This window comes from Dipteris shenzhenensis, chromosome 30 (genome assembly GCF_047967505.1).
Source record: "Dipteris shenzhenensis isolate YYH24624 ecotype China chromosome 30, Dip_SZ_1.0, whole genome shotgun sequence".
Classification (NCBI taxonomy): Eukaryota; Viridiplantae; Streptophyta; class Polypodiopsida; order Gleicheniales; family Dipteridaceae; genus Dipteris; species Dipteris shenzhenensis.
The window spans coordinates 7,046,152-7,068,090 of record NC_141625.1 but is presented as its reverse complement, the minus strand read 5'-3'; the positions used below and the strand labels follow the sequence as shown (position 1 = coordinate 7,068,090).

Here is a 21,939-nt window from a genome sequence, read left to right as displayed (position 1 = left end):
AGTTTGATGACGCACACATGAGTGGACATATAATTAGATGCCTTTTTCTGATATGGCCCCTTTTTAATCAAGTCTTGGATGACGGGGCTAGGGGATGAATGGTAGGTACGTTGGGCATGCTGTGATTTAGGGGGTAGAACCAAAGCAATAGATCCATGCTCTATCACATAAGTACATTCCACTTCTCTTTTCAGTTTATTCTAGTCTGCAATCCATGTACTGTTTTTCATACTTGTTGTCTCCAGCTTCCTTGAATCCAACATTACAATGAATATCGATTGTTCTTTGAATAGAGTGGATATGAAAGAATTCCCAATGACGAGGTTTTGATGGCATTGTAACTAGTCAAAATGATTATGTAGCATGCAGCGGTTATCTGATCGTGTAATCACAGCAAGACCTTTGTTTAACCTTTAGTGAGGAACTAGCACTATGCACCATAGAGAGAGAAAGGAGATGAGATTAGAGAGAGAATAGAGTCAACAACCGATTGGGTCCCTGTACCCACTGAGGGCCCCCTCCCCCAATAGGGGAGAATTTGCTTTATACTTGGAGAACTGAAAGACAAAAATAACACTCTTCGAGAGAGCATGAAAACATGCTTCTGAAGAGTACACTGTGTACACGTATTGCAGACGCAGAGGCCTAAGAGGCAACGCCAACCAATAATGAGACCTTGATGCTGTCCACACTGACGATGTAGGGCACTTCTGCAAGGCAAGGAAGAGGCTTGTGCTGTCCACTGGGATGCAGGATTACTGCGTGAGTGAGAGTGAAAGCTAGGACTAATAGATTCTAAAAGAGAGCTGAGTGATGACTGAAATATAGAGCTGAGAGATGAGCTGTGCAAGCTGTAAAAGATAACTGAAAAGAGCTGCTGAAATAGTACCCAAACCTTGCTCCATTTGTTGGTCCAACACCCTACTGACGGGCTGCATGTACTCCCACAGATGGCTGAACTGATGGCCAAGGGAATGAGGCTGAACAGGGACAAAATAGGAGACACAGAGGCTGGTCTGAGGGCTGAAGACTGGCTGAAGGATTGCTGAAGGCTGGAGGCTACTGAGTGAGGAAGAGAGGGCAGCAAGGGCCCTATTTATAGGGGCTGGGGAGCCAGCCAACCAGCCTGGCTGAGCCGACTGGTTGCTGCCCCTCTACAAAAGCCCTTCCCTGGATCAGGGAGCCTCGTGGGCAGCCTTTGCAGGCTGCCTTCCTTGCTTGCCTCTGGTCCATTTGGTCAGCCTTTGACTACCTACTGTTCTCCAGTGGGTACTAGTGAACAAGGCTGACTGTCTGACTTGACCTAAGGTTGAGAGACTGACCTAGACTGTCCCTGGACAAGAACTCATATGAGAGGAAACATGTATTTGAGTTGTATCCTATAATGATTCCTGGGTTTCTGCTACACAGGAATAATAGCCTTGAGCAAGCAACAACTCTCTACTTTTCTAATAGAAGGTTATCTAGGGATGGCCTTGCTTGTGACTCAAACCCTAGGAGACTGAAGACCTGAACATCTTCTTTAAACTGCAGGGTGGAGTTCTTTGCAAGGAGGAAGGAACTCTCACATTCAAGGGTGCTTGTGTGGCTTGCAATTCCAAATTAGGTCAAAAGGCTTCAGATTATCTAAACTTGACAGGGGTTCCAACTTATATATTCCAAACTTTGAGTCTGAAAAACTAGACAAAATTATCCTTCCTATCTGGAAAGAGAAGGTTCATGGCCATCTAGTGGCCTAAGGGGATCGAGATGTTGACGCAAGGTATAGAGATCAAACTAGTGGCACTTGAGTAAATGAAGTCACCCTTTCATGATCATCAAGAGAATTGCAGATTTGGTAATCCAAAAACAGCTCAAGAGATATGGAAGATCTTACAAGATCTCTATGCGACGAAGAACATAGGAGGATCATAATGCTTCAAAATAAACAATTCAAATTAAAGATAGATGAAGGAGAGTGAAGTCTATACAAGGTGAAGATTCTCATTGAGATTCATTGAGAGATTCTCATTGAGATTAATTGAGAGCAGTTGGTCACAAGGTGGACAAAATGAATTAGCTATGCTCACGTCAGTAGACACGTGAGTAATGAATTGCTCTTTCTATATTCATGAACATGACTATGGGTTTGAAGATCCCGCATATAGAATTATGCCCTGTTCTTGGTCTATAAGCTTTCGAGGAGCTGTAGAGGGTTGGTATGACTCTAAGCTCGCTAGCACAGATGGAAGCACTGTCAAAGGTAAGCTTCCAATAGTAAAAGTTCACAATGGAATGCTTAACGAAACGACAAAATGGTTGTGTTCATGTGCGGTAGTTGAATATATCCATGGACTGCGCCCACCTACGATGTTTCTTGAAGGATGGATCATGTTTGATGAGCCCTACCCACTATTGCTTCACGAGAAAACCTAGATGAAGTTATAAGACAAAAAGGAGGATGATGGCAATTGGAACAATCAAAGCCAAGCATGATTGGAATACAAAAATATGTCAAGGCTTAGCTATGCCAAGGGGTGGTCATCATTTGTGTCCCATGTGGTGTCGCTCACTCAGTGCTCCACTTTCTATTTTTAGTTAATAATCTTTGTGAGGATTCATGAAAGGTATTATTGTTTTTAATTTTCAGTTCATGGCTATTTAAAATTCCAAGTGTTAATTGAATAAGTCATTGGACTAGTGCTTCTGCTAAAGCATGATTGTGACAATTTTGGTGACATGGGTTTAGGAGACATGGGCCTGCTGAATCTTAGATCGTGTTTGATGACCCGATGAGTCTCTTGATGTGTCATGTGTGAAGTAGGGGCATCTTGGGAGTATTAGTATGGGAGAGATGATCATGCCATGAGAATAAAACCATTTGGCAGCCTGTGCATACAAGAACTTCTTATTCCCCTCAGCTGTGAGCTGCAAGGACAATGAGAGGACCCTCAATATCCACCCACCAGAGAATGATCTCTCCACCAAGTGAAGGCCTGAAGTTACACTTGAGCAAGGCACTAATTGGTGAATGTAAAATAAGTACTCCTTTCACACAACCTGCATCAACACATTCCTCTTCCTCCTTTTCCCCCTAATGGGCCTTTGGCTGAAAAGAAAGGTGCATAGAAACCAAAGGAGCTGAAAACTATGTGTATAGCCTGTATGGTCTAGACTTGCATCTACATATGAAGTTGCAAATTGTAAAGAGGATTGTACAATTGTTGCACAGATTCTTGTATGAAGGAGATCATTGTTGACGTCCTCCAACTCAATGCAAATCAATGCTATGTAGAACTTCAATTTTTTTTGTGTGCAGATAGATTCCTGGAATAAGCAAAAAGCAAATATAATTCTTGAGGAAAGCTGAAATTTGTGTAGCCCTCAAGATTGTGGAATCTTTTGAAGCAAGGCAAACGCAGTAGGAGTAGGTGTGATTTACAAGAGAGAATGCAGGTTAGCTTATCTGAGGCATAGGTGAGAGAGAGAGGCTTGTAGATGCAAATTACAATTATGAAATAAGGAGACCTGCTTTTGATAAAATTCAGCATCTAGAGCTTGCTTTTTCCTTTAATTGAGCTAGATTTGCTATTTGTGGTTACGCTTACAAAATGTGTGCTATTTAGAAAGTGTTTGTCTCCTCCAGCCACTCACTGGTTAATGCAAGAGGTCTGACACCGCCTACAACAATCAAAATACCAGCTCGACCTCTTGTTGTTTGAAAGCATTGCTTAAATAGGGCATCAATGCAGAAATCACTCAGTAAAAGGCCCAAAATGCAGACTGCACTGTCCAAATTGGGAATCTAGTTCCAAAGATTAAAGTGCAGCTCTTACATATGTTGAATTTGCAAATCACTTTTGTTCTCCAAGCTGTTTCTCAAATTGCAAGCGACCCTAGACCCAATCCTCTACTGAGTCAGGTTTTTTTCCTGGAATTTGCTTCCTGGCACAACTTCTAGTTTCAACTAACTTGTAGAATTACACATGCAGGATCCCAAGAGCAGATCAAATCCACAATTTAGCTCTCTCAGGACCTTAAAAGTTGTACGATGTGTTGACACCATATTTATAAAGGAAAATTGTTTTTTACTTGTCTAGGGAAACATGAGATCATCTGAAAGAAAATTGTGCCTTTTTTATCTCCTCTAGAAGCTGGTTTTGATGCCAATGTAAGTCCCCAAGCATGCCAACCACTCTCGGGAGATACGGGACTAAGGGTTCATATGCTAGTTAGACAATGAAAGATTCTCTAGCCCACCTCTTAGCCACCTCTTAGCCATAGATCTAGAGTATGGTAAGTCACCCTTGTGCTGAAAGTCTAGGGTCACACTCCCAAGCTAGAGCAGCCAGTAATAAGCTATGGAGTAACACCATGACACATTTCAAGGGTGTCATGCTGAAGTCTAACTTCATGGGCTATTGCTGGGGAGTCCAGGCACCACAATGATCCATACCCAAGTAATGAGGGTCGAGTTAATCATATAGCGAGAGTCCCACAACCATATGTAGCGGGGCCTGTAAAACTTCTCTAGACATCCACATACTTGCTAGTTACATCGGTCCTTAGCTTTGAAGGTTTTTCACCTTGCCGAATACCCATTATGTCTAGGGATCAGTTCACCCAGGTGAGGTAAGCTAACTAGGGTTAGCACAAGATGCAACACATGATCTTGATTTACATAGGGAGATGCATTTTTGAGGCAGACCATTTGGCTACATTTGTTTCCATTGTACAAGCTGATGACGGTACAATTCAGCGAGCTTAACTTGTATCGCACTGGACTTGAGGGGATTTGGGACGTCTACTTTGTTGAGAAGCTTCTAGATTCTCCCTTTGGCATTTCCCATTTACTGTACTGTCTCATAGAATTTCTTGGGCTTCTACAAGCATTTAAAAATTTATTTCTCTGTCTTCCCTTTTAATCTTCTCCTTTCTTTACGTCCTCCTTCCCTTCCTGTTTTCAATTAATATTTTAGTAGCAGTAGGTTTATCCAAGTGGTCCCGTAATTGCACGAAAACCAAATGATGTCTTGTGCTTGGATACTGATGAGAATATAAGCATGGTTTTGTTTACTGACTGGGTTTCTTTCAAAGTTAATCCAGGTCAACTTTTAATGGGTTTTTGCTACAGTGGAACGACAAAATCATTCCAAATCCAGGATGTTTTCAGAGTAGATCCTGACAGTGGAGCTGAAGAAATGCCAACTCTGATTGATAAGAAGGTGAAGATACAACTTGATTTAACATGTCCTTGAAATGTTGATACCACAGCCTAAGGCTAAAGATCGAAGTATGGGTTTTGGTTTATGACTTCACTGTATGTATGCAGACCCATTATGTTATGCTATTGTCTGCTAGGACCTGAATTGCTTATCATGTTCTGAGGTGACTTGTTGCAGGACAATATATTTGTCATGTCAAATCGCAAGTCCAAGTATCCTGTACTGCAGCTTGATTTAAGGTATCAAGTTTGACTTTGAAATGCAACAGAAATCTGCAAGGGGCTTTTAAACTAGCCTGCATTCCCTATGAATCATTTGTGGACTCATGAATTTCGACGTTGATACCCGAGGCTCTGATAGTACTGCACAATGCTCTAAGCTTTGTAATTACTGTCTTTTGTTTGCTGTGATACATTTTGAGCGCTTCCCTAAATATGAATCTGTGCAACTTGACAGGTTCATTTCCGACATGGTGGTGGTAATAGTATCAGCAGCAATTGGTGGAATAATTTTTGCCTGTCTTGGCCAGCCAGTTTGTTTCTTGACTGACTTTTGCTTCCAGTTGTTACTGAAAAACTGAACTAATACTCGCTTTTACTTATTTCTATCTCATGGTTGAGCCCATTAAGTTTTTGGATATGTGTTTGATGTATGCTCAGTAATGGCTGGCTATTTCTGAATGAGGCTTGTTAATGTTACAGGTAATCACCGGTTATCTGCTAGCTGGGTCTGCTATTGGACCTGGTGGTTTGAGCTTTGTAAGTGAGCTTGTTCAGGTAAGGAGTTTTCCTAAATAAGGAGCACGCGTGCTCTCACTATTCAGATTTAGATATGGTACAGTGTAACAGTAGCAGTCTCATAACGTTGTCTTTGTTATGTTCCTTTCAGGTGGAGACAGTAGCCCAATTTGGTGTGGTGTTCCTCCTGTTTGCCTTGGGTCTAGAGTTTTCGGCAAGCAAGGTTTTCTATTCTCAACACAAGCTTTAATTTAGGTTTGCTATTTATAGTGGTTGATAGTTTTTGACTCTCAAAACAGGCTTTAGATTTAGGTTTAGACTTCACAAGCAGTTGTAGCTTGAATGAAGGGATTTTGGACTACTTTTTTGTTAGCCTTCTCCTTTAGTGCTAGCCTTCGTCATGGCTGAGTCTGCCCTTCAGCTCCGGAGTGCCGACAGAAACTCAGTACGAAGACTTTGTATAAATGGATGCTCAAGTATGTGTGGGTGTGTGGATTTGTATGTGTGAGAGCATATTTTTATACTATGGTCTACACCCACCGTTGGGCGCTGATGACGTCAGTGGGGATGTCATAGTAGCTAGTCCCTGCTATGCATGATGAAGTTTATGGTTTTCAATCTTATGAGTGACTATCGTGAGATTGAAACTGCACTATGTTGTGTTTTTAGAGGATGAGTTTGGGAATGTTCCTGGATTCATCTAGGTATATATTTAGATTTAGGTTTGTCATTGGGCAACAGAATGCATACCAAGCTAGAGTCAGAGTCAGATGTGCAATACTAGAACAGTCCAGGATTGAGATGAGTTGAGCAATTGTGAAACATTGTGTTGTTGTAATCATTTGTTCAGCCAGTTGGCATTTTTAGTAGACTGTGGTCAGGTGGGAGGTTCTAGTCATCAATGATGAAAGACGCATTGTAAGTTCTAGTCAATTGCACCAGTGCACAGGTACAGAGCCCACACTGTGGATTGCATGATAGTATGCATATGTATGTGGCTGCATCAGTATAGTCAAGTTCTTTAAACCTTAACTTCGAGGATTGATCTACAAGGTCAGACAGAGCTCATGCAGTTAGTGAATGGGAGACAGATTCTAGCTCCCCTGTGGCAAATATTTTGGATGCTGGAACATTCTCATTTCTCGGGGGGTGCTCGTTTGTATTTGTATTATGTAATCATCTAGGATGCTTTTTGAAATACTTGTGTGGGCTCCTTGGAAAACTGTGACAAGAGGGATTAGTGGGATCCAGGCAGTATAAGCGAGGATAAATGCGGGGGTGGGGGACGTGTTTGTCTAGGTGTGTGCGTGAGGCATCTCAAAATTACAAATCCCACTGATATTGTAAAAGCATTGTTTTTTGCAGCTGAGGGTTGTACGATCTGTGGCAATTTTTGGAGGCCTTTTACAAATAATCATGTTTATGTGTCTTTGTGGCATCACTGCACTGGTATTTATATTCTGCAACCTTGATTAGTGATTTTGCTGCACTTTACTGCCTCTTTAGAAGCTGCTTCTGTGCAGACAACAGTTTTCAAGGAAACAAATCATGTAACTTCGACAACCTTTGATGCTATGCCATATTTTGCTGCTTTGTACAGTTCTGTGGAGCAAAAACCACTGAGGGGATTTTTGTTGGAGCTTTCCTATCCATGTCCTCCACGGCTGTGGTGAGCTATTTGTTTTGCTCAGAGGAAGAGTTTGTTTTTTGGAAAATTTTTCTGTGTATTGCTGTGTACACTTATTTTTTCTCTTCTGTATTTCTCCAATGTTTTTCTAACACATTATTCATAGTCTCAGGTGGTAGGCCTAATACCATAGGCTTTGCGTATCCTCACTAGACATGGTAAGACAGGTTACTAGACAAGAAAAGTAAGGCAGGTAGCTATTGGACAACCGTGGTACTTACTAGGAAACGGGGCTAGCCCAAAATACTTGCCACTGTCATGAACATGAAAATCATTGAACTGGCTGTGTAGTGGGGACACGAGCAAGAGGGCTTGTTAAAGCTCACAGTACAATGAAGCATTTGGTCACATAAAGGCTAAAACGTCTCTGTACAGCAGAAAATGGTTGTCTAGGATGTAAGATGGGATAATAGAGCAGCAATTGCAAGGATTTAGGAAAATGCAGAGTACAAGATTTAAACAAGAGTATTGTCTCCGTCTTTCATTACAAAACAGTGGATCAATCTATTTCATTAGTACCAGTAGATCAATCAAGGTTGCTCTTTGTCCCCCTCACTCTTTGGCCTTCACATTAATGAGCTCGAGAGCGTCATCGAGGACTGCAAGTAAAAGAAGTGATAGCCCTATTTTAGCCTGCATCATACGTGTATGCACGTTTGTTATTTTAGATGATGTGATGCCTTTGACAGTCATAGAAGGAATCACATCCTCTTATCCATGCTTTCTACATGTGTGAGAGAGAGAGAGAGAGAGTCTATTAACGTCCATTGGAGACCAAAAGGTCTATGGGACAGCAAGAAACCCTCTAGTACATTTGCTTTAGGGGGCGAGAGAGTTTATTAAAGTCGTCGGAAGCCTGATGGGTCTATGAGATTGTGAGAATCTTGATACAAACAAATTGTGAGGGTGGAGCTACTAAACGAGCATCCACACCAATGCAGAATGCAAAAAGCTAGTGCTTAGTACTACATAGTCATGTCAGAGTGATCGACTACTACACATCAGTATCATCGCCATCATGATCATCATCATCATCATCATCAGGTCATCCCGGATGAGACAGCGGAATCATGAAGTCGGCAATAGAGTGCTGTTGGCTGCTTGCGGGCGTGGTCCTGTGTCGTCTGCAGGTCATAGCTCTGTGCCTAACAAGGGCTACAGTGACCCCTGTCGGTTGAGCCCCGACTCTGAACAGAGAGGGGATATCCCCATGTAATTTGTGTGTCAACCCTTGTTTGGGCTGTTTTGTCGCTGGCTCTGGATGGCGATCATGTCAAGGTCTCGTAGTATGGGCGTTCACATGCTTTGGCTTGAAGAACTCCGTGATCGAGCTCTGAGAAGGGTCTACCAAGGAGGAGGTCTGCTCCTGTCTCCGTGATTGAAATAGATGCTCGCGGTACGTGACTGCCTCATGAATGAAAGCCGCCAAGCATCTTTGGTTTGGATAGGAGAGAAGTTGGGACAACACCCTAGAACTATCTCTGAAGAGGCAGTAGAAGCATCCTCGGATCTCATAGTAAATTGGGCACCTGAAACTGAAATGCTCCTCTGACTCGACCTCCTGTATGTCACAAAATGTGCATATCGCCTCTCTTGGGGTAGACCCTCTCCCTTGCCACTCTCACCCCAATTCATGATATCTGGGAGCTGTAGCTCCTGTAACCTCTTGATCAGGTGAGAGCGCGGGACAGTGTCAAACGCCTTACGAAAATCTACGAAACAAGTGTAGACTTTTTGATGCCTCTACTTCTCCTTCTCAATAATATCCCTCAGGGTGAAAATGTGATCCATGGTGGAGTGCTGTCTCCGAAATCCTGCCTCCAAAATCCTGCCTGCCCAAGTGCTTGTTGTCTGTGACCCTTTGTGTGGCTGTTGGTCTCCCTCTCTAGTATCGACCCATATATCTTAGCCAAAGTGTGGAGTACGGTAGTTCCCAGGTATTGGTATTATGGTGGTAGTGCTCCAGGTAGGTGGGAAGCCATGACATGGTTGAACAACTGTGCTAATATCAGGGTCAGGATCTCTTGCCCATGTGCAAAATGCTCAGTGCGTAATCCCTTATGATCTAGTGATCGTCGGTTATGAAGCCGGAGAAGGGCAGCTCGTACATTTTGCGAAGTAAACAAATGACATGTGGTGTCTCCCATACGTTGTCACTGGTGCATCTGCATCTGTCGACTGCCTCACGATCCCCAGCTGTGCTGCATCCATCTCCAATACTATGAGGGAATCCTCATCTTAATCTAACATGCCCACCTGTCTGTTCCCAGTACGTGCATTGAGAGTGTCCCTGTGTCTGGAGAACTCCGTGATATCATTATGAATAGTTTCATATGGGCTGTGCCCGTCAGTGGTGACCTCTCGCGTATAGGATGATGTGTTTGGGGAAAAGTAACATATTGCAATGAAGGTCGGTTGTGTGTCTATTAATTGGACTCGAATCCACATGTGTCGTGCATGCTCCTCCCTTCGTATCATAGAGAGGAGTGGCCTCAGATGTGATCTGAAGAGAACAGCCACACCTCCGGATCCTCATTATCCCTCCTCAGTTCCCTCCTGTGGGCAGACTCCCATGTGTATCCTGTCACTGGGGGTAGCCCTCTCTTTAGGCTCTCATGTGTCTTGGTGTAGAAGATCACATCTCTGTTATGGTATGTCTCCAAGAACCCTCCTGGGTCGGACCATAGGGTGCCATTACAATTCCACACTACCATCCTCAATTTGTTTTGCATACTCGCCCCATCGTTTAGACACCGTCATGTGCTGTCCCCTTCTCCTATTGCATCTCGTACTTCTTTTTCTACGCTCTCTCGAATGATCACCCTACTGTCTCTGTAAACTGCCTATTTACCCTCTTGTCTTGCAGCCATCACCTCGAATGATCACCCTACTGTCTCTGTAAACTGCCTATTTACCCTCTTGTTGGTCCCCTTCAGTGCTGACCGTGTACTCATAAGGGTGGATCTATCTGTGGCTGTTCGCAGCTTTACAACCAAAGGCCTCGTTGGTGCATCTGTTTTACCCACTGTCCAGGCTGATTCACAAGTGAGGTTTACTCCCATCTTGTCAAAGAGGATTTTGGCATCTGACATGGGGCTATCACCTACTGTTAGGCCTCTGACCAGCACATTCTAAGTCTTGCTGTCCTGTCGTTTTTCTTCCTGAATTGTTTCAGAAATGAGCTCCCTTTTCTTTGGTGTTGTGTACTTTCTTTAGTACATCTTTCCATGCAAGCATATCTGCTTTCCCCTTCGTGATTTGTTGTGTGAACTCGGCATGTTTCCCTTGTACCGTTGTTTGCAAAGCTGCCATTTCCTTTTTGAGTTGTTCATTCTCTGATTTCAGCATATCAATGATCTTGCACCCTTCCTCTGACGTCCCCTTTGCATTTTTGAGCTGCTGCATTCGCTCTTTAATGGTGTTCAGCTCCCCGTTAAAAGGTGGCTGAAACTCCCCTTCTTCCCAATGTGCACTTGCCTTCAGTTTGTCATTCTCACTTTGGAGGGCAGCAACATGGGCTCCCAATGTCTCAATTTTTGAGGTCAAATTCCTGTTTCTTTCATCTAGAGCACGAGTCGTGTCCTGCATCATTTTACCTTTCTCACATGTCCATTTGTTTTGCATCTCCTCTTGCCATTTCTTCATTTCATCTTGCATTTGGGCTCGGAGGTTTGAGAGCTCATCTTCTCTAGTCTCTCTCAGCTTCTTGCGTAGGCCTTGAATTTCTGTGTCTTGCATCTTACATATTTCCTTGAGTGTTGATATGCAAGCCTTGGCGCTCGGGTCTTCTATTTTCTCCGCCTTCGTCCAGATGAGGCTATACTTTTGGTCCTTATTACCCCTTGTTTTCTGGTCGGGTGAGCTCTCCTTTGTCCCCATAGTGGCAACCTTTCTTGATCTGATAGTCTTCTAGCAGGTACAAGTTTGGTGTAGATTGCGAGGGCTGAGGAGGCTGTCTACCAAGATCAGCCTTGGTGTTTTGCAGCCCAAGGCTACTTCACAAGCAACAAACAGCTGCTATGGGCCTCAACACCCCTTATGGCACAGTTGAACAGCCCGTGGGGCAGCTATGGAGCCTCGGGGCTCAAATAAGAACACCCCGGCAGCCGGCGTCTCTGTTCCGTGTCTCCCGCGATAGCTTGGAGGCTCATGTGTTGGTGGAGGGCTCCCATGATGCCCCCGTGGCACTTTGGGCGCTTGTAGCTCCTGTGCTAGCAGCCAGCGAGCGGCCAGCAAGCAGCAGAGCAAAGGCACAATAATGGCGGGGAGAGCAGATGGAGCAGACACGCAGCAATGGGGGGGAGAGCAGACGGGAGCAAGCAGTAGCGCGGTAGGAAGGGGAGGTGAGCAAGCAGCAACGCGGGGAGGGAGCAGCAACAGAGGAGGCGTGAGCGGGCAGGCTGGAGCTAGACAAAGCTAGCGTGACAGGGAGCTGGAGCATGTCGTGGCGGAGCAGCATGGCAGAGAGAGAGAGAGAGAGAGAGAGAGAGAGAGAGAGAGAGAGAGAGAGAAAGAAAGAAAGAAATTTTATTAAAGGTCCACGGAAGGCCATACATGGCCTATGGGACACGAAATCATCCGAAAGGAAAATACATCATCAACGATGCGCCAACTAAGTGGCCTCATCGTAATACAGCTAAGATGCCAAAAATGGCTACAAAAATCCTAGATACAAAATGAAATGAAATAGAGTACCAAAAATGCCTAGATACAAAATGTAAAATATGAAATATGAGGAACATCGTCTTCCCTAAGGGGTTTGTGATCCAAAGAAATGATGGAAGTCATGGCCATCGACCATGCCTCCTGCCATGAGTGTGAAGATCTGGGCAAGTGTCAAGTGGGCTGCTGGCGGTGCCAAGTCTCCATGGAGCAATCTCCTCCGAAAATCTGCCATCATTCTCCGTCGTCTAGAAATAAAGCGATGGGTACGGCCTCTGTGTAAGATCATCCTGCGGTGCTGCCGGATCATGTCATATGTACATCCTCGGGGTGGAACCATCGGTGCTCTCTGGCAAGATGGGCTATCTCTGTGCTCATGGTCCTGCGCCTCGTCCTGCTCATGAATAACCAGGTCTCTGGCAGGGATGCGACGGTGCTCTCTGAGGAATCTCTCTCTGTATCTGGTGATCTCCCTGATGAACAACGCTAAGCAATACTGATCCTCATACTCCATAATCCGAGAGAGAGGTCCAAATCCGTGCCCAAATAAACAATGAAATCTGCCACGGATCTCATAATATAAAGGGCATCTGCAAACAAAGTGCTCCTCAGTCTCCACCTCCCCCATAGTGCAACAAGGGCATATCCTAGTCTCTCGCTTGGGTCTATGTCCGGTAGCTGTACGACGCATCCTGCCGGCCTCAACGTCTAATCTGTGGGAAGATACCCTGAGCTGGCCCAAGGCAATCCTGAGTGAGTGTGACATATGAACGCCGATATATCCTGGGGATATGATAAAGCCATCCTCTGAAATCCTGAGAAAATGGTCACGGTATGTGGCCATCTTCGTAGGAAGCTCCGTGGGATGAACCCAAGTGCGAAACGTGTGTAGCTGCAACAAATCTGCCCTGATAACCTGACTGAGCTCATGTCGAGTGAGAGGGAGGTGAGGGGCATCTATGCTGTATCGAAATGGTGGCAGCCTATCCATATCCAAGCCCAACGAGGTGAGCCATGTGGAGAGTGTGTGGTACCAACAAAAAGTATGACCTCTCTCCGCTAACATCTGCGAGGATGTCAGTGCTAGCCACGGTAATCGTGCTCTGCCTGCTGCTGAGTCTCCGAGCGCCCTGATCCTATGCAAGTATGTAACTGACTGAAATGCTGCATCTAGCGCTAGGGGTGTAGCTCCAAACTCTGCGAGCATAATCTGATGCGGTACCGTGGGCTTCGCTCTGATCAATCTGGAGAACATGATGATCTGTAACCTCTCTACTCGTCTCCAATCTGCAACACTGAGATCTCCTTCCCAAAAGGGGCTAGCATACGTGGCTGCAGGTCTCACCAGCGTATCGAAAAGTAAGGACTTCGTGTCGGGATGCTGAAAATGTGACTGTGCACACTGCCTTTCGAGAAGAGCCAAGGCGGCATACCCTCTACTGATCCTATCTCGTGCTGCATGCGTCATGGTGAAGACTGGACCTCTAAATGTGGCACCCAAATATGTATACTCCCTGACTAGCTCCACCTCCTGCCCATCAAATGTGAAAGAGAACTCGCCTCTCCTATAAACCTGGTATGACGTGTTGAAGACCATGACTTTGGTCTTCCCAAGGTTTACAGACAACCCTCTGTCCTGACAAAAGCTGTGGAGTGCATGGAGATGTGCCTGTAAACCTTGCTGGGAGGAAGAAATAAGAACCACGTCATCTGCATAGAGGAGAATCGGTATCGTGGATCCTGCCAGTAAAGAACCTGTACCACCCATCGTCTGTATGTACATCTCTAACTCATCGATATAGAGACCAAAGAGTGTCGGAGACAAAGGACACCCCTGCTTCACCCCTATCTTACTGCGTACTTCCCCCGAGAGCCCCGCCCGTGTCCTGACTCTACCTGTGACTCTCTCATACAAGGCCATGATCGCCCATTGAATCTCCCCACTGAATCCCAAGTCACGAAGTTGCTGGAAGAGTCTGAAACGCGGCACAGTGTCAAATGCCTTTCTGAAGTCCACAAAGCAACAATAGAGCCGTTGCTTACGTGACTTCGCCTCCTCAATCAAAGCCCTGAGTGTGAAGATATGATCTAGAGTCGAGTACTCTGCACGAAATCCTGCCTGCCCTCTAGCTCTCATACCTGTCGCCTCGGCATGGTCATTTATATGTCCTTCTAGAATGGTCGCATAAATCTTGGCCATGACATGGCCAATCATAATGGTCCTGTAGTTCGGCGCCTCCAAAGGAGCCCCCGACTTGTGTATGGGTACTATAGTATTTTCTAGCCAACTAGGTGGAAGACCTGTACAAATGGACTCGTTAAAAAGACGGGAGAGGACTGTAGCTAAGGCATCAATCCCATGGATTACATACTCCGCTTGCAATCCATCATGGTCCTTAGCTCTCCCAGGCTTCAAACGATGAACTGCTGCTCGGACACTGCTGGATGAGAATAAGGCAGAGGAGGTGGGTCTAGGCACATGGGATAAGTCGATCTGTGGTTGGTCTGGAATATCATATAAAGTGGAAGTATAGGCAAGCCAAACCTGCGGGTTTGTAAGAGGAGTTTGAGATTTCAAGCGAAGGAATTTCTTCCAGAATTCCTTGGAATCACCGATGAAAAGTAAACTTCTCAGCTCCTCATTCCGGGCTAGAAATTGGCCCTTTTTGCGTCGCACCAAACGCTTGTAACTCTTTTTGGTCTCAATGAGGAGGGAAGACTTCTCCTGTGTCTCAAGGCGAAGCTTCCTGCGGAGTTCTTTACACTCCTCATCATACCATCCATTACAAGGCACAAGACCGATTGGTGGAGGACCGGATGTGTGGCAAGTGAAGGGGAAGGACTTGTGGGCTGCCGAGATGATGGAGGTATGTACAAGGTCCCACCGATCCTGTGTGGAGGGTAGGGCATCGAGAAGGTGCGGACGGAGGAGACTACTCAGGTGCTGGCTATAAATATCATCGAACTGGTGGTCAAAATGAACCTCATAGTATGGCTGACGCTCATGATGTCTAGAAGGGGGGGCATGAGGAATCTGGGTAAGAATAAAGTGCAGACGTGCATGATCGGCTGAAGGCATAAGAGGGTCGATTGTGAGGTTATGTACAAAAGGGATTAAAGTCGGGGGACCCAAGACGTAATCAATGACGCTCGTACCACCACCCGCGAAGGGAAAACATGTGACTGTGGATGAATGCGGCCACTGTCGAAGTCCATTATAAATGACCATGCCATGCGATGAGAGAAGCTCCAATAGGCGATGTCCCTGATCTGTCACCTCTACCCCTCTATCTGAAGATAAGCGTGGAAAACTCTCATCTAGGACAGCTGGAACTAAGACTGGATCCTCAGCAAAGTCCAAAATCTCTGCCTGTCTGTCTGATGTCCTCGCGTTGAAATCTCCTAAAAGGATGACCTCTCCGCGGCGTGAGTACTCCAATACATCGGCTGACAAATCCTCAAAAGGTGACTGTCCTGGTCCATCTGAGGCATAACGAGACTGTCTCGGGGGAAAGTAGCATACTGCAATAAACAAGTCTCTCAGGGGGGGTCTCCTGATCTGTACCCAAAGATATCTGGCCTGATGGTCTCTCCTCACGACTGTGAGTATCGATCTGAGATGCTCTCTATAAAGAACTGCCACATCGCCAGATCCTCTGACTCCTCCTGATCGTCTAATCTGCTGTCGAAAGACAGACTCCCAGGCATACCCTGTCACCTGCGGCAAGCCTCTCTCTGGGCTCTCATGGGTCTCTGTAAAGAAGACGATGTCTTGATCAAAAAAGGTCTCTCGTAAGTTGCCAGGCTGAGCTGTGAGGGAACCATTACAGTTCCAAACTGCGAAACTCAAGCTATCTGGCAGGCTACGTGTCCCATAGGCCTCGTGTCGTCAACTGTGGCTCTAGCCGATCTAGATCGCATAGCTCCTATCAAAAGTCTGCCCTCTTTGATCACGGCCCACTTGCCCTCACGACGGGCAACATCCCTCTGTGCAATGAGACGTCTATGCTCCTCCCACTGAAGAGCTGTAAGGTCCTCATCCATGTGAATCTGTGGATGGTCCCTCAATCTGGATCTCCTCCGTAATATTGCGAGACGGGCCTCAGCATCTCTAAATCTGATGATAAGTGGCTGGTGCAGTGCTGGATCCCGGCCCACTCGATATGCAGCTACTATGCCATGATCCTGAACTCCGAGTGTCCCAGATATGAAATCTGTCGCCTGATCCATGGCTGATCTCGTATCTGATCGCTCAACTCCGCGGATGCGGATGTTGAGGGCCTTCTGAGCTCGCCGCTGACTCTCGGCAATAGTCTCAGAGACTGTGGTCTGCTGGGTCTGTGGGGCTCTACGTACAACGTCCACCCACTCTGAGGTCTTCTGTACCTCTGTCTGCAGTGTGGCCAGCCTCTCCTCAACTGCTGCACTAGCTGGAGGAGCTACATGCAGCTGCTGGAGGCGATCATCGCATGCCACAACATGCTCCTGAATGCGTGCCTCCAGCTACACTATGCGCTTAGCATGTGTCCGTAACTGGATGTCCCGATCAATATCTCTGGTATGAAGCTGGCGAATATGGGAGTCCTGATTAGATCTATGACTCTCAACTGTCGATAGCTGAGCAGTCAGTGTGTGTATCTGTGCCGTGAGAGACTGAATCGCAGCGCCCTGAAGTCTGCAAGTCTCCATGCATTGCATAACTAAATCTCTCAAGCGCAGATTATCTGCCAGGACTGCTTCCGCTGTGGAGGGTGAAGGGGAGAGGGGGTACAAGGATGAGGGGGTAAGAGGGTAAGAAGGCGAGTAAAGGAGGGGTGCAGAAAATGGAGGTCCTGAAGAGAGAGATCCGGTAGGAGGAAGTAGGGAGTCAGGGACCGAAGAAGAGCCTACACTAGGGGAGGAAGGGGCTGAAAGGGAGGGTAGGTGGGAAGAGGTGGGAAGAAGCTGGGTAGGGACTAGGGGAGGGGAAGAAGAGGAGGGGGGAAGAGGCTGGGTAGGGAATAGGGAAGGGGAGGAAGAGGAAGGAAGAGGATGGGTAGGGACTAGGGGAGGGGAGGAATAAGCAAGGGAAAGGGCTAGGGAGGAATGAACGGGAGTAGGAGGAGGAGGTGAAGCTGAAGGAGGGGGAGGAGGAGGATTGAGTAGAGGAGGTGGGTAGGAAAGGGTTGGGATTGAGGCAAGGGAGGTAACGGGAAGTGATGGGGGAGATGGAAGTAAAGGAGATGGGGTAGGGGCCACAGGAGGATTGAGTAAAGGAGGTGGGTAGGAAAGGGTTGTGGTGGAGGCAAGGGAGGTCGTTGGAGGTGGTGGGGAAGGAGAGAGAGAGAGAGAGAGAGAGAGAGAGAGAGAGATTAATGTCCGTAGGAGGCCTCGCGAGCCTATGGGACAAAGTACGGAGTCAAGTAACTCATACAGACCACTGTGGGCCGGGGCAAAGGGCTCGCTAAGGCCCTTGTTGAGTACTAAAATGCTATATTGGTACAAAATAGCAAAAAAATAGCAGAATAGCTTGAGGGTGACATGTCACATGTAAATATCAAGTGCTTAGAGCTAGAGTCCCAAGTGCATGAACCGGCTCCACGTATCCAAGCTCCATGGTCACTCTCTGATGAGATGCAAAGAGCTCACGTATTTGCATCTGTCGAGCTGTCTCCCGTGGTGGTGGAGGGCGTGGTCTCCTTGATCCCTGGATCCAATGGGCTATGTCAAGGGTGACGCCTCGCCTCGGTCGATCTCCCTTGAGGAGAGCTAAAATAGGTCGAACCTCGATCATGTGTGCTCTGGTCGTTTGTCGCGTCGTGTACAGTCTCTGTGTCCCTCGTCCAGCAGTGCTGTGTCTCATTTCGGCTAGCTTCTCCTCCTATACCCCAGAGTGCCCTGGAGTTGAGTCAAATGCATAGAAATTTCGTGACGTGTCTTTGCGCTAGGTCTACCTCTGTGCCCTGTGGTGCGGTGGTCCCATCCTGTTGCTCTCTGATATGTGGTAGTAGCGTCTCTCTGTATTGTCGCATCTCCATCAAGTAGAGCCCAAATACAGACCTGGTCCTGGAAGTGGATCAGTCATGAGGGTGGGCCAAGGCCGTGCCCCTCCTGAATTAAGAAATATTTCCACTGTCATGTTTCTATATGGTATCAGAGCTCCAAGTGCTTTGAGTAGCGATATTGTCAAGAAATTGAGTCACAAAAAAACTCTAGCACTTGGTGTGATGGCTAGCCTTGGTGGATATTTGGAGCACTTGTTGTTGCTACTGTTGCTACTCATACTCTGCTCCTACTACTAGAAGAAGACTAAGAAGGAAAAAGTGGAAATTCTTTTTATGAAAAGAAGGGAAAAGTGATTTCACTACTATTAAAAAGGCAGTGGTAGCGCCCTCGGATCTCATAGTAGGCTAGGCAGACACGTAGAAAATGCTCCTCTGTCTCGACTGCCCCCATTGTGCACAATCTGGAAGTTCACTGCTCTCTGGGTATGCCTGCAGCTCTCCTTGCTTCGATCCTCAGCTGATGGGACGAGACCCGCATCTGTCTGCTAGCAATCCTTAGCACATGTGAGAAAAATGCAGAATGGTAGTACAAAGTCCTAAGCACAACATAGTCATGTCGGTGGTCCAGCATCTCTGGTCCCCCTTGCTGCAAGTGCCATAGAAGAGGACAATTCTAACCATGCTAGCTTGCTACGCCCAGAGGTGTAAGCCCCATACTCCCTAACTCGGTACAGATACGTGATGACTTGAAATGCAGCATCTAGTTGTAATGGGGGTGACCCAAACTCAGCTTGAATGATCTGATGAGGAACGGATGGCTTACCACGAATCATCTGTGATAATCTGTAATGGGAGTGACCCAAACTCAGCCTGAATGATCTGGTGAGGAATGGATGGGTTACCACGAATCATCCATGATAACATGAGAAACTATAGCCGCTCCACACGGGCCCACTCTGTATCAGACAAATCTGGCCCCCAACAAGGGCTGCCGTACATCCCCGTTGGACGGACCAAGGAGTCAAAAAGCAACCTCTTGGTCCGTTGATCTTGAAAGTGCGAGCAGAAGCACTGCCTCTCTAGTTTGGCCAATGAAGCATGTCCTCTGCTCAAGCGTGCCTGCATCGTGGGTCTCATAGTGAAGATGGGTCCGGAAAAGACAACCCCAAGATAAGTGTATGATGAAACTATCTCAACAGGTGACCCATCAAATGTGAACTGCTCTTGGCGCATGATGGCCCGAGATGTATTGAAGGTCATAACCTTGGTTTGACCCAGGTTGACCTTCAAATCATGAGACTCACAAAAGCACTGTAGTGCGTCAAGGTGTCTCTGGAGCCCCTATGTTGAGGAAGACGAGAGAGAGAGAGAGAGAGAGAGAGAGAGAGAGAGAGAGAGAGAGAGAGAGATGTATTAACCCATACAAGCCACTGTGGGCTGAAGCAAAGGGCTCACTCTAAGTCCCTTGCTGAGTGCTAAGTGCTAAAAATGCAAAAAGCTAGTAGAAAATAGTAGGAAAAGAGCAATCAAGTACTGCTCAGAACCATAGCTCCAAGTACATGTGCAGGCTCTATATAACCTGGCTCCTTGATGGCCCTTTGATGTGATGCAAAGAGCTCACGTATCTGTGTTTTCCGGGCTGTGACCTGTCTCCTGCAGTTAACGTCTTCAGAAAAGAGAGAGAGAGAGAGAGAGAGAGAGATTAACGTCTTTAGAAGCCCTCGCGGGACTATGAGACAAAGCAAACACACCAAAGAGGTAAACACAAAACATCAGCTATAGACTGAGAGTCTCTTGGAACTGAGAGTTTCTTGAGAGAGAGGGAGGGAGGGTTTTTATTAAATGTCTTTGAAAGGCCGAAGGGCTATGAGACTAAAAAACCCGTGGGCAAGGAAGCCTTGGTTTGATTTTTTAGAAATTGACCAATAGAGGGTACGCACAGCGGAAGACTGATAGAATTTCCCAGGAGCTCACACAGTGAGTTGGGGTGTGTGGACACTGGAATCACAAACTTCTTAAACTTATGTGCATAGCATAGGTGTGCAGACTCATCGATAGACAATGAACCATCCAGATATAGAAGACACCAAACTAATATGTATCTGTCCAAAGCTATGGACACAATACAAAAGAGAGAGATCCTGAGTCCCACCAATTTTGTGGTTCTCTGATCTTACCACAAGGTCCTTCTCCTACCTGCCGGCTCTCTCTACACTCCAGCCCGCGTGCTCCACCTCGAGCTTCTATAGACTTTCTGTCCAGATCCAAACACCTTGCTGCCCAAGATGACAGCCAAGGTTCAGCCCTTGAGAGCTCAGTCTGCAGCACACCTTCTACTCTCCTTCACCTCGAGGATGAGGCCCAAGGAAGTATCTTCTGGCTGCTCCTGTCTGCTGCCATTTTGCTGAGTTGTTGGATGAATGAATGAGGCCCAATGGCCTCTTTATATATGCCCAAGGCCTGCTCCAAAAAACCGACCAGCAGCATCATTCTTGCTGATTCAAACAGGCTGACGAGCCTGCTGCAAAACCACCCTTAAACGGCTCTCATAACAAGGGCCCCTGGCCCACAACACTAGGGCTTTGGCCCTTGCTTCAAGGGCAGATGCCCTCCTATATATCCAGGGTCCAGCCCCCCCCAAACCTGCTGCAAACAGTGCGCCTCCATGTACTAGATTCATCGCAATCTGTCCCAGACTATCTCGCCTCTGCTCCAGGCTTGTTCCAGTTCTAGGGCACCTGCCCAATACATGTCCCTGAAACCAGCTGTACAGCAGGCGCCTGTAATCCATACAGATCTGCCATGCTTCCGTACTATTCTGGCCCTCTGCCCATAACAGCTCCGTACTGTTCTTGTTTCTCTCTTTGATTCCTGCCCACATGGCAGTCAATACTCTGCCCATGTGTCAGTCTCTTAGACACCAGGTTCACCCCCCCCATGCTCTCCTCAAATGGTGAGGTGACCTTTCCAACATGATCCTCTGGACATAGGTGGAGGAGCCAAGTGGATGGGAGGCTTTGGTGATCTATGGGACTGTGCCGGCATAAAACCTGTGTTAGAGTATTGGCGATGATTAGTGTGCGGGGTCTGTTGTGGTCTCCTAGCTATGGCCTTGCGCCAGATGGATCCTTGAGTTGTATGTGTGCATCGACACACGAACGGGTCTGTTGTATCTTTGACTCTGGGCCTCGGACACGTTGCCTTTCTAGGGCCTATTGGCCTGCCGCCCGTGCCATCTGTTTGAGAAAACTCAGTGAACACACTCTGAGTGGAATTTGGTTGACACCTTGATCTCGTTTATATTCCCTAAGCAGCTGGTCCTTGTGTTGTACGCCTCACGAATGAAAGTCGCCAAACATCTTTGATCCTGGTGCATCGCACAAGAGGCTGGAGAGAGGTCCAAGTCGATGCCTGAGAAGACAATGGTAACGATCTCGGATCTCGTAGTACACATGGCATTTGAAAGCAACATGATTCTTTGACTCAAATCTCTTGTAGATCACAAGTAGTGCACAAGTGACCCTCTATAGATATGCCCTCCGCCTGCCCGCTCTTTATGTGTAATCGGTGTGATGAACACAACTGCTAGATCGATATCTTTAAAGAATGGGGGAGGTCGATTCGAGTGTAGCCTGGTGGGTCGATGAAGCCCTCCTTTGATATCC

At 46.7% G+C, this 21,939-nt stretch overlaps 1 protein-coding gene across 4 annotated transcripts in view; it reads left to right on the top strand.

The window, feature by feature from the left end:
• LOC147881661 (K(+) efflux antiporter 5-like) overlaps positions 1–21,939 on the top strand; it is a 76,031-nt gene that overhangs the window by 9,953 nt on the left and 44,139 nt on the right. For all 4 annotated transcript variants that reach the window (XR_015543925.1, XM_087401323.1, XM_087401321.1 and 1 more), the window contains exons 4-10: positions 5,114–5,204; positions 5,382–5,443; positions 5,661–5,736; positions 5,906–5,980; positions 6,093–6,164; positions 7,307–7,390; positions 7,542–7,610. Coding sequence is in view for 3 of the 4 variants with exons in the window: in XM_087401323.1 (XP_087257449.1) it covers positions 5,114–5,204; positions 5,382–5,443; positions 5,661–5,736; positions 5,906–5,980; positions 6,093–6,164; positions 7,307–7,390; positions 7,542–7,610 (529 nt within the window). In the remaining variant the exon portion in view is untranslated. The remainder of the gene's footprint in view (positions 1–5,113; positions 5,205–5,381; positions 5,444–5,660; positions 5,737–5,905; positions 5,981–6,092; positions 6,165–7,306; positions 7,391–7,541; positions 7,611–21,939) is intronic.